This window comes from Hemicordylus capensis, chromosome 1, assembly GCF_027244095.1.
Source record: "Hemicordylus capensis ecotype Gifberg chromosome 1, rHemCap1.1.pri, whole genome shotgun sequence".
Taxonomy (NCBI): Eukaryota; Metazoa; Chordata; class Lepidosauria; order Squamata; family Cordylidae; genus Hemicordylus; species Hemicordylus capensis.
Genome location: NC_069657.1, coordinates 188,017,229 through 188,030,388, shown reverse-complemented (window position 1 = coordinate 188,030,388; position 13,160 = coordinate 188,017,229). Strand labels below are relative to the sequence as shown.

Genomic DNA, 13,160 nt, shown 5'->3' with positions numbered 1-13,160 from the left:
CCTGCCTGAAACCTTGGAAAAGCTGATGCCACTCACTGTAAATAGTTCAGAGATAATCGTTTACTTAGTTAACAATGGTTTGGCTTAGCAGAAGGCAATATGTTCAGCTTCTCTGAACTATTGCACCACAATTACATTATATTCTTCCACTCTGTCTTTGTATTAGAATTTTACTGATCCATCTGAAATTCATATACGGTGTGACACTCCTGAAAATCTTTCATCAAAAGGATGCCAGTTGAATTTCATTGAATTTCCCATTTCTAAAGTACTGATCCACAAAAACAAGCCCCTTACTGAAGGGTCACAGGAAAGCAACGTACACGTTACACAGATTTCTCCGCAAAAACTAACTGTTCTACTGAGGCCAGGTAAGTTGTCCAGTTCAGAAATGTAAACCTTTCCTTTTAGAGTGTTTGTGTGCTTCATATTAAACAGGAGGGGTTCAAAATGCAATGATATGTGAAGTACAGTTGACTTCATACATTTTTTGATTCAAGTAGTGCATTGATGAATTATTAATAGCTGAGACATTACGCACCATACTGCAGGTGATTCTGCATCACCCATGCTGCTGCAGGCATCTAAAACAGTCAGGCAATGCTATAGCATAACAGCATTCTTGCACTAATACATAGAATTCGACAATCATGTTTACACAATGCTACAGCCATTGGAAACAAAGGCCATTGTGCTGCACAAGCGTGATTGTACAATTTTACAAGGCATCATAAGAGCACTCTTGCGCAACAGTGTCAGTGTTGTGGTAGACAGCCCCAGCAGCGTAAGCAGTGCAGAACTACCCATGGTAGACTGTACAACATGTCAGTCAATCTGTTTCAGATAGATGCATTTTTGTAAAGTTCATGTTTCCTCAGACAATAGCACTTTACAGTTGTTCAGGGAAAGATTTAATCGCTTGTTCTGCTCATGTTTTAATTGTCATTTGGCACAAAAGCAATAGAATCCACCTGTTTCACATAGAATGAGAACCCCCAACCATCTCTGCCGTGAGCTTCACAAACTGTAATGCTACTTAATGCCAAGAAAGTATGCTGGCCAGGGGCATAACTATAATAGAGCAAGGGGAGACAGTTGTCTGGGGGCCCACTGCCTTGGAGGGCCCTCAAGAGGCAAGTCACATGACTGTCTCCCCCAGCTGTGCACCTGCCTGGGCTTCCTTCCGTTGTATTCATCCTCCGAAATTGATGTGAGTTTTAAGACCATGAGCTACCAGAACAGCATGTCTTTCTCTAGTACCATTAAATGACTTGCATCGTCCACAATTTACAAAACCTTTAAAAAAATAATTTAAGATGATGTCCTATTGTGGCACACAGGAGATATTCTCTGGGCCCATTCCAACCTTGCTATGCCCCTGATGCTGGCATTAAGCTTGGCTAAGATTACAGCACATTTGCCAATGGCAATGACAATAGCAACTGGTGAAGAGAGCTTCTGAGATCAGTGACTGAAATCCAGACTAATGTTAGGCATCCCAAAAATGTTTCAGACATGCAGTGAGGCACATGGCATATTTTCTGTCATAGTGAGCTGCTGAGCAAAGGGGAGATAGGCTAAACTCGCCTCTTCCCTGTTGTGTGCATGAAACATTTTTCAGTGTACGTAACATCAGTCTGGATGTCAGCCACTGGAAGTAAATCTAGCCTTCAGTGGTCACAGTCTCATGTCAATACTGGACTGAGAATGGACTGTCAGGACAACTACTATACCTGGGCAAGGTTCACAAACCTTTGCACATATGAAGAGAGCTTTGGGTCAAATATGCTATGTTCCTGACTGCTGCATCCAGCCCCCAGCAGCTGCAGTTGCATGCAGCTTCCTCTGCTACTAGTATGAAAAGCATCTATGTGATTCGGGCCGATTTTATCTATGCCACACTACTAGCATAATATGTGAAGCAGACCGCAGCCCATATGTCTGAAAATGCAGTAATACTGCCAAGATCAATCTACTTTGTAACAAAGGATCTCAACAATAATATGGTATAGCATCAGGACTATAGAGATTCAGTCAATACTGCATTTCCCTTTTCACTCTCTAACCACAGCTGTGTTAATTTGTTTTCTATTTCCCCTGTGGCTTCACAAGGAAATGAAGAAACAATACAGATCAATGTTCGCCAGTCTGAAGATTATCCAGTTGACCTCTACTACCTCATGGATCTTTCAGCTTCCATGAGTGATGATCTGAAAACCATAAAGGAGCTAGGCTCTACTCTGTCTAAAGAAATGTCTAAGCTCACAAGCAACTTTCAGCTGGGTTTTGGATCTTTTGTAGAAAAACCCGTTTCACCATTCATCAATACTGTGCCACAAGAAATACAGAATCCTTGCAGGTTTGCATCAAAGTCATCCAGATCAATGACCATCTGGGTCAAAATCTGTCTTCCCTCTTGAAGTATTTCTAATGAATCCCTAGTACAATTTTCTACCTTAAATATAATTTGATTGATTTGTTTCATTGCTGTAACCATTCTGATTATGTTTTGCCCTTTCTACTTGCTCTTTAGAATCTTTTCTTAAATGTGTTTGATAGAAATGAAGCATGTAATATTTTGCAACCATTATTTATCTGAAGGGGGGAAATTATTCAAAGCATTAGCTATTCATTTGTCTCTTGTCCTAGTTTTGACAAATTGTAAGGCTAGGAAATGCACTGTGATTTGACGGATAATTGATGTGTTGTGGGTTCAGTTGAATTTGAATGTTATGGGTTCAAATTCTTGGTTACCTTCTGCCACAGAGGGTCAATCTGTATTTGCCTTATAAATATGCCATATCATACACAATGAAACAAATTCTTCATATAATACTCTATAATATAATTTAGAAGATCCATGTCAATCACATTGCTAGAGCATAGCAGCAGATAGCAGCTGACAGCCAGACTAACAAAGTGCTGGTGGTGATAATGCTGTGCACCAAACAGAAGCGATTGTTGTCAGGCTGCCCTTTCCTCTGAAGCTGACCATGATTCCTGAAAATACATCCCTGAAAGTTGTGAAGCCCTCAGGGACACATTTTTGGGAGTCACAGAGATAAATGAAAATTGCCCCTCCTCTGTAACTCACATAGTGCCACAGCATCAGCACTTTGTTAATCTGGATATTCTTACATCAGTATAACGTTCCACCCCAGCTCTGCCGAAATGAGGAAAACTGCAGTAGCACTGCTTGTGCAGCTATTTCTGACCGGTGTTGTTGAGTCTGCTTCCATACCCATAGCAGCACCAGGATGTAGTGTTACAATGACATAACTTTGCCGATCATGTTGGCCTATGTTTCCTTGAGCCATTCATGGCTCTATGCCAGTCTTGATAGAAATGTGCAGCATAAAGCTCTAGAAATAGTGAAATCCCATGCTGTGTGTATCTTTAATCTTGAAATTTTTAATTTGATCTGCAGTATTGTCCTAAGGTACAAATACATGCCATTTATTTACAGAAGTGTGCCATACGATTGCTCACCAGCGTTTGGATACAAGCACATTCTGTCATTGACAAAAGATGCTCAGAGATTCAATGAAATTGTGAAAAAACAGAAAATTAGTGCTAACATAGACACACCAGAGGGAGGATTTGATGCAATTATGCAAGCAGCTGTTTGTAAGGTAAGGAAATATATGTATTTAATATTTATTGTAGGCCAATCAAAATTGTCAGGTGATCCCCCCCCCCGCTATGTTCACATCAGCCAAGAACTACCCACAAATTCCAAGTTTTCTGAAATAAACTAGATTGAAATCTCAGCCTTTATTGTATACATTATGATGAACCTAAGATGGTGGAGCATAGTCACATGCCAACAATACAATTTTGAACATTGATTTCACTAGCCCAGATTCTTTTAAGCATTAAAGTAGAAATGTTGAACATGTTCAGAAGTCTAGGATAGAAGCCAAGCTACTTTTTCATTCTCCCAATCACAGGCTAAGGAGAATACAGGCTATTCAGATATCAAGAAAATTTGAGAGCCACATTGGCACAATCCGTCCCACCCTTTTCAAGAAAGAGGATCAGGTGCTCATTTTAACACTAAATAAATCCATCTGAATCCAGTTTACACCATCTTTTGAGTTAAGTTGTGAACATAGATACCTCTGAATAGCAGAAATCGGGGAAGATATCAAATGGGATTACTTAATGCTCATCAAAAGATAATTACTGAGCTTTTAGTCTTGGCCTTTCAACTCATTCCAGATATATTCCTGTAAAATTATAATACTTATTCTGATAACAAATGGCAGGGCTCACAGTTAGACTGGGGATTCTAGCTAATCTAGAACAGAAGAACATTAAAACTTAACCAAAAACCATTAGGAATCAGAAAGGGGCATATTAATAATCAAGTTTAAGAAAACAGGAAAATTTAATAGAAAAAAATTTATTACTTATCACACTGTTCTAGTTTTGATATTACTTGAGGACATTATTAGTGTGCCTGGTGACTGTTTAAAAGTTTCAGTTCTATATTTCCAAACAGCACAATGTGATTATCAGCTTAGGACATGAAGCCAGGCTTCCGGCTGCCTTTTGGAAACAGGCTCCCAGAGTGAGACCTACCCAGTCTGGCCACTTCAGATGCAAATGGAATCCCATCTCAGCAGCAGTCCAGGGATCCAAGACCTGTTTCTTTATAGAGCAACCTAATGAGCTGGAAAATCCAGTATCATAAATCTTGGCTAATGTTCACATTTCCCTTCAGTAACAGTCCAGTTAAAACCCATAGCTTTTGATATAGTCATTGAATGTATTTATTCATACAGGATGGATACACAGTATAATGGAGACATAATGCTCCACCCTGGGGCTGCTGCAGAATCCCAAGGCAGCCCTGACACTGTTCAGAAGCAGCAGGTGTGCAGGCAGCATTTTCACAATTCCTCCCACTTCTCCTTCACTCCCATTCCTCCCACTCCCACCATTCCTCCCACGGCATTGGGGGAATCTGTGATAGTCCTGCTTGTACAACTGCTGTTTCTGACTGCACATCATGTAAGCCGCTGGAAACGATGTTCACCCTTCAGAAAGTAAACTCAAGGTGGCTTCAATGTTTAAAACAAAACAATAATATCTTAACTAAAATACCATCAACAACAATCATTTTTTAAACAAAAGAATCAGTAGCAACAGAAATAATAAAAGGCATTTTAAAAGCTGTAACTAAAAAATGCCTGCTGAAATAAAACAGTGTTCAGTGCACCCTTAAAAATGGACAATGAGGGAGCCAGGCACACCTCTTTTGGAAGGCTATTCCATAATATGGGGGTCGCCACTGGAAATGTCCTTTTTCTTAGCCCTATCAGTCACATCTCCCTTGGAAGGGCAAAACAAGGGCAACAGAAGTCAAGCAAAGTTCTTAAGCAGGGCAATTCCTGAAATACAGCTAATAATAGCCCACTAATTTGCAGAAACATATGGGATAAAATAATTAGCTAGGTACATAAAAGCTTCTAATACTTAAAACTACTTTCAATAGGCAAAAAACTAAGTCAACTTGGATCCCCAGATTTTGTTGGAATACAAATCCCATCATATCCAACCACAATGATCAAAGGCCATCCCAAAGGGAATGATGGAATTTGTACTCCAATAACATTGTACTCCAGCAATATCCGGGGACCCAAGAATGAGACCCCCTGATAATGAACACTAGACAGTAATATGTTGTTCCAGCTAGAAAGCATAGCAGCTATCTATCTATCTATCTATCTATCTATCTATCTATCTATCTATCTATCTATTTATTTTAACATATTTTTATACCGCCCAAAACTTACGTCTCTGGGCGGTTTACAAGAAGATAAAACATTAAAACATTAATTAAAAACAAAAACAAGAAATTGAAAAAAACAACAATTTAAAATTTTTTAAAACAATATTCTAAAACATTAAAAACAATCAAAACAGTATCTGTTAAAAGCCTGGGTGAACAGATGCGTCTTTAAAGACTTTAAAAAAATTGTCAGAGATGGGTTGGCTCTTATTTCCCTAGGGAGCTCATTCCAAAGCCTCGCGGCAGCAATGGAGAAGGCCCATCCCTGAGTAGCTACCAGATGAGCTGGTGGCAAATGCAGACGGAACTCTCCTGATGATCTCAATGGGAGGTGGGGTTCACAACAAAGAAGACGTTCTCTTAAATACCCAGGGCCCAAGCTGTTTAGGGCTTTATAGGTTATAACTAACACCTTGTATTTTGCCCGGAAACATATCAGCAGCCAGTGTAACTCCTCAATACAGGAGTAATATGGTCTCTCCTAGATGACCCAGAGACCAGACTGGCTGCTGCATTCTGAACCAACCGTAGTTTACGGACTATGTACAAGGGCAGCCCCACATAGAGCGCATTACAGTAATCCAGTCTGGAGGTTACCAGCAAATGTACCACTGTTTTTAGGTCATCTATCTCAAGAAACAGACACAGCTGGCATATCAGCCAAAGCTGATAGAAGGCACCTCTGGCCACTGCCTCAACGTGGGACATCAGGGAGAGACTTGGATCCAGAAGCACCCCCAGACTACATACCTGTTCCTTCTGGGGAAGTGTGACCCCATCCAGAACAGGCAGATCAAAATAGTCTCCCGAGTTTTGACCCTGCACAATGAGTACCTCCCTCTTATCTGGATTCAGTCTCAGTTATCACTCATCCAGGCCATTACCAACTCCAGACAGGCATTTAGGGAGATTATGCCCTCTCCCAATGATGCTAACATGGAGAAATAGATTTGGGTGTCATTGGCATACTGATAACACCATGCACCAAATCTCCTGATGATCTCTCCCAGCAGTTTCATGTAGATGTTAAACAACATTGGAGACAATACGAGCCCTGAGGGACACCATACAAAAGTTCAGATTTTGAAGAACAACAGTCTCCAAAGGACACCATCTGGAACCTGCCCGAGAGGTAGGAGTGTGTCCACTGCAGAGCAGTGCCTCTCACTCCCATCCCCCTCAGACGCTTCAGAAGGACACTATGGTTGATAGTATCAAAAGCCACCGAGAGGTCCAAAAGGACCAACAGAGTCACACTTTCTCTGTCAATTCCCAGTTGGAGATCATCCATCAGGCCGACCAAGGCAGTCTCCACCCCATTAGCTAGCCTGGAAGCCAGTTTGAAATGAGTCTATATAATCAGTTTCCTCCAAGACCATCTGGAGCAATAGGTCTCAAGAAAGACAAAGAACAGTTGATTATTTCTTACTATTATTTTGTACATGAAAAACCATGTAGCTTTTGGCATACATAATACTGGTGAATGTGAAAGAAGATATTATTAAAGATGTAATCAAAGGAAGGCTAGAGATTTCAAATTCACATTTCTTGCTTCAATCTGATAGTAATCATCATCCATTAGACTGAACTTTGGCAATGTAGAACATGGAGCGCATTCAGGTGTAGCACATTCCTCAGCCTCGGGAGTGGGCACTCCTCCCTCCCATCACTGCATGAGCCTCTACTCAAGCCGATATAAGTTGTGACATTGGTTGTGACATCAGTTTCAGCAAATCCTAAACTATTTGACTCAAAGAACTTCAGATCTGAACCCTACTTCAACCCTTGGGTTCAGATTTCGAGTTACATGAGGCAAATAGTTTAGGATATGCCAAAATTGGTGAGATCTTATGTCACAAACAATCTCTGCATATCCTAACCTATCAAGAAAGTAGAGGATGGTAGAAGGAGGAGAGGAGGAACGGGCACCCTGGGACTGAATGGTGTTAGGTGGACCTCAGCTTCAGCAGAAGTTCCGCACTACATCTGAACCCACCTGTGGTGGGGTTTTGCTCAGAGAAACAAGACAAATCATGTTTCTACATTATTATTTAACAATGTGTATAATGCTTTTCAAGCACAACAGTTTTCAAAGCAGATCACTGTATAATAAAATCAGATATATAGATGGATTATATTGCCCTCACAATAACAGATCCAGAATATTAGGTGCTCTTGATTGTGTCAAAAAAGGGTGTCTTGTGGCTTCTAGTTTTGCTTCCGCGAAAACAATTACTGTAGAAATATCTGAATGCATAGGTTTATGCCACATTTACTATCATCATCTCAATGCAACCAAATCTGTTTACATTTTTAATCCAGGAAAAAATTGGATGGAGGAATGATTCATTACATCTGTTGGTGTTTGTGAGTGATGCTGATTCTCATTTTGGTATGGATAGTAAACTAGCAGGAATTGTTATCCCCAATGATGGAGAATGCCACCTGGATCATAATAATGAATACTCCATGTCAACCATTTTGGTAATGTGCCTCTTGTTTTATATAATTTCCTCATCACAGTGTTCTAAACATTGACTGTAGGATCAGGGCTGATGCCACGTTTGGTAGACCCTGAAGAAAAGCCCTGCAGGGTGGGAACTGTCTCCTAACTCTGATGCTGTGGGCATGTGGGCATTCACCATACCCCCCATGGGGCCCAGGAACTGGACGGTGGATGGACATAAGTCCTCCTCCACACTCACACCCACCTGCTGTCCAGTTAGCTTTCCAACTAGTGAACCAATTGTGAGAATGAGGAGTGGAGAGAGAGAAATGACGCAGCACCAACAAATCAGAACCATATAAGGGGGTGGGAATTCTCAAATGTGCTGATGAGTTTTCATAAATTGATTTGTTCAGTATTGCCTGTGTAAAATGCTCTTCTTCAGAGGCATCTATAAAAACAATGTATAAAATATTTTTCAGATAGAGATAGAGATAGAGATAGAGATAGAGATAGAGATAGAGATAGAGATAGAGATAGAGATAGAGATAGAGATAAAAGTATATATGACTTAAACCAATTGTGCCCAGCTGGGAAAGCTAACTGGCAGTGGGCAGACAAGAGTCTTCTTTCAACAGCAGTATAAATGGCAACTCACATCCACTGTTGTTGCCACTGTACTTACCACTAGGGAATGTGCAAAACGATTCAGGTACCAAACTATTTGTATCTGAATCTGGCCGATTCGGGTAATTTGTAGACAAAACAAATTACCTCTGTCCTCAATTGCCCAGATGTTTGTAATTGAATCCACTCTCATTTGCTACCAGAGAATCTACTCTCAGACCACCTCAGAAACAACAAAACCCAGTGCCTCATGGGCTTGTGAGTTTGGGAGTGGTTGGCACCCTATGTGCACTATACCACCACTCACTCTGGGCCACCCTGGTGCCCCCCAAGTGGAGTTACAGGGCTGCTGAAATCCCCATTATTCTCTATGGGGGGAAAGCTTAAAGACGCACAAACTTCAGAAATCTTTAAAAATCACGCCTTTCACCAATTTATTTGAAATCTGGATGGTAGCAGGCACCCATTGGAGCACTACCACCTGACCCACTCTTCTGCCCCAAAGCCCCTTTTCTGCCCCAAATCTGCCCCCCAAAGACACGCCAACTTCAAAAATCATCTAAAAATCACCCCTTTGCCCAATTTCTTTGAAATCTGGGTGGTAGCTTGTTTGCACCTATTGGGCACTACCACCCACCACAACACACTATGGGCCACCCTTGTGCCACCCCACCCCCGTGGTGCTGAAATCCCCATTATTCTCTATGGGGGAAAGCTTAAAGATGCATAAAATTCAAAAATACTTTAAAAATCACCCCTTTGCCCAATTTCTCTGAAATTTGGGTAGTAGCTTCCACCCATTGGGCACTACCACTCACTCCACTCTTTTAGCCCAGGGACCTTTTTTCTCTGAATCAATTCAGATTCGGATTCAGATTTGGAAAATTCAGGTACAAGTTGTATCTGGGGTGATTGGGGGGGGCGGTCAGATTCAGACCCAAAACAAATCAGGGGTGTTTCAATTCAGGTACAAATATAAATGAAAAAATCAATCCATGCACACCCCTGCTTACCACCACCTCCTCGTATGTCTCTTCCCTGCACTCTGGTTTACCAGGTGATGGTGGGAAGCAGTGGCAGCAGAGGACATTTTCCTCCACCTGTCAGTGCATTCTACAGTTAGCAGATGCCCAGAACCCTGATGCGGCATCTGATAGATGGGGCATCTGGGGATTTAAAGTGATGCCAGTATGAATCGGTAGATAGACTTCTGATGCCACTGCTCCCAACCACTGCCATATTAAGTAAGTTTCCATATTGGGCCTAAGCTTATTGAATGACGGTGAGAAGCATGGTCAGCACCAGGGTGCATGCATTCCCACCGTTTCCCAGCCAGCTTGCATGACAGTAAGCTCTTTGAACACAGCTGACCCGTGACAGTTATGCCCCTGCTTGCAGCCATTCCCACCTGAATTAGAATAAAGCTATATGTTAATAGGATAAAAACAGATCTCATTTGAAGGCTGAACTATCCTGTTCTCCTCTTCAGGGGTGAATGCTATCTCTTCATGCCACTGAAATGGTTTTAAATATGTAGCAGACCAGTTCTCTTTAAGGACTTCTTTCCTCTTCTTCATTGTTCCAAAGTGAGAAGCCATGTAGCTTCAGATGTTAAGTGCTATATTGTCACCATTTTTTATTACTGATCCTGCATTTGTGACTTCATCAGCACTTCAACACAAAGAGACTTAACAAGTGAAAGTTGCTAAGGCATAGAGTAACATGCAGAAACTCCAGCAGATTAATGCATGCTGAGCAAGTATTAGTCAGCCAGTAAGTGACTCAGCTGTAAGGATGTGCATGATGGATTTCATGCACATCCTGGGGGCAGTGAGCCAGTGCTTTAAGAGGAGGAAAGCAGGCTTACCTGCTCCTCTGTGACCCCTCCACTCCCCCCTCACTCCAACATGGCACTGTTGAAAGTGACTGTTGCCCTGCAGCCTGCAGGTGGGGTTGGCATGCAAAAGGTATCTGTGCATGCGCATGCACCATCTTGAGTGGTCAGCAACACCATGGTGACCACTCAAGATGGTGCCCACGCATGTGCAGGTGCCATTTCTGTGCCAACTCCACCCGCAGGCTGCTGGAGCAGCCATTCAAAAATACTTTAAAGGCTGTGCGGTGGGACATTTAATCCCAGCAATGCTGTGCTGGGGCATCATAGGGATGGCGGAGGGGGCCATGAAGGAGTAGATAAGACCTGCTTTCCTCTTCTTAAAGCACTCGCTCACTCCTGCCAAAATGATTCGGTGGGGTAAGCTCAAAGCACTGCTACGCTTCAAAATTGAGGTGCCGAAACGCTTCGTGCACATCCCTACTCAGCTGATATTAAGGGCTAGTTAAAAAAAAAAGTTAGAAGCTGTTACTAGAATTAGATACTGGATGTTGCTAGTCCCATATAATTGAATGATGAACATGCAGAGGCCTCCATTTCTTGACATTTCTGTAAGGTAAATTCATCTTGATAAACCAGGAACAAAATGCAGTAGTTTTGATTCACTGTTTACAGTTTAAATAGCCCGTTGCAATTGGTCTGTTTTTCTTGGTTTTCAGGAATATCCAACTTTGGGACAACTAATAGACAAGATTGTGCAAAATAATGTTTTATTAATTTTTGCAGTAACAAAGGAACAAGTTCATTTGTATAAGGTGAGATATATACATCTTAAAGGTTGTTCTCTGAATGTTTATTAAAGATGAGGCTTTCATATCAAAAGCATCGTCTAAAGGTTCCACCATCATCCCACTAAGATCTTGATCTGATTAAAATAGGATAGCTTCAGCACACATAGACACTCAGTTTAATTCAGTATTGAAAATATGAACACAAGATTATTTAACGGAAAGAGGATGTTCTCATGTGCAGCCTATCCCAGGCCAGGGAAGCCCAGCCTGGGTTAGGCTGCATATGAGAATTGCTGGTACTGAGTGTGAGAACCACTTGGGCAGCACCGCTTAGCCTGGCCTTTAGCCTGGCTTTTCAACCCAGCTCTCTGATCATGTGTGAGCATATAAGCTCTGATCATATGCGTCCCAGCCTCCAGAACTGTGCACTGCTTGGCACAGCACTGCTCATCTGGGAGTGTGGTCTGCACTTCCAGCAACATGTGTGTGATCATCTGGGGGGGAAGGTAAGATTTGTGCAGCCTCCCTCCCCCAGCAGTGTTAAAAGCCCCAATAACTGCATGCTCCACAAGGCACAAAAAGTAGAGGCAGTGTTTTTAACAAGAGGGGAACAAAAATGCCATAGACAGTATAACAACAGAATGGGGGTGGGTGGGTTTGTACATTATAAAACTTGGAATAATGTTTCTAAAGAACAAAGGAAGTCACCTGAGAACTTTGATACTAGGATAAAACCAACCAAGAGATACTGAAACATGACACTTTCTATAACAACAGTAGTAGCCTGCTCAGATGCTAAGGGCTGTGGGATTCCAAAGAGAAATGTGATTTTGTAGTAATTGAGAAGTGAGTTTTTAGGATGAAATTATACTGCTCAGACAGAACAGAAGTAAAACAACTCCTTATCTAAGTACTTCTCTATCCAATATTTCTCTTTTCAGTTCTGAAAGCACTATGTTTCTCTAAATATAATGCACACTCCGTACTGCGAGTGCTTTCCAGACAAAACTGTCCAGACCACATTTCTCCCATAGTAATGTTCTACATGGCTGAGAAGGTTTTCCCCAATCTCACAGCACTAAATAATCCTTCTCCAAAATGCAGGTACAAAAGCAATTAGGCTTCTGTTTCAGATTTAGCATAGCCTGTTGATGATGTGAACTGGTGAATATACTATCGATTTTTAAAGTATCTATCTAACTATCTATCTCTCTATCTGTATCTATCATGATGTTTGTAATTTTGGATCACATTTAAAATGGTTCTTTTTACAAAGTTTGCAATTTTGTAAATTATTTTTTTATAACTGCTTCCTTCATACACACAAGGAAATCTTATGTGAATTTAACTAAAGGTTTATTCAGCAACAACTCCATTTTCTCCTTCTCCTTTCCGTCCCTTTTCCTTTCTGATACCTCCCCCACACGCTCTACAGGATCCTACTTGGGACAAATGTCCAAACAGACAAACTACAAAAGATAAATGGATAGAATACAACACATCCCTCCCCTTTATAACAACCAAAAATTGAATTGGTTTAAAATCTAGTGACAAAGTCTTGAAGTCTTTTTTGGTAGTCTCCTGTCACTTCTCCTCAGTCTTGGGTTCTATGGTACAGCACCTGTTTGTTCTTCTGGTACTGTACTGAAGATTGTCCATTACTTT

General features: G+C 41.4%; 1 protein-coding gene across 2 annotated transcripts in view; it reads left to right on the top strand.

The window, feature by feature from the left end:
* Window positions 1–13,160, top strand: part of ITGB6 (integrin subunit beta 6) — a 115,980-nt gene that overhangs the window by 63,352 nt on the left and 39,468 nt on the right. For both annotated transcript variants that reach the window (XM_053260882.1, XM_053260892.1), the window contains exons 4-8: window positions 167–371; window positions 2,113–2,359; window positions 3,467–3,632; window positions 8,120–8,281; window positions 11,424–11,519. In XM_053260882.1, the coding sequence (XP_053116857.1) occupies window positions 167–371; window positions 2,113–2,359; window positions 3,467–3,632; window positions 8,120–8,281; window positions 11,424–11,519 (876 nt within the window). The remainder of the gene's footprint in view (window positions 1–166; window positions 372–2,112; window positions 2,360–3,466; window positions 3,633–8,119; window positions 8,282–11,423; window positions 11,520–13,160) is intronic.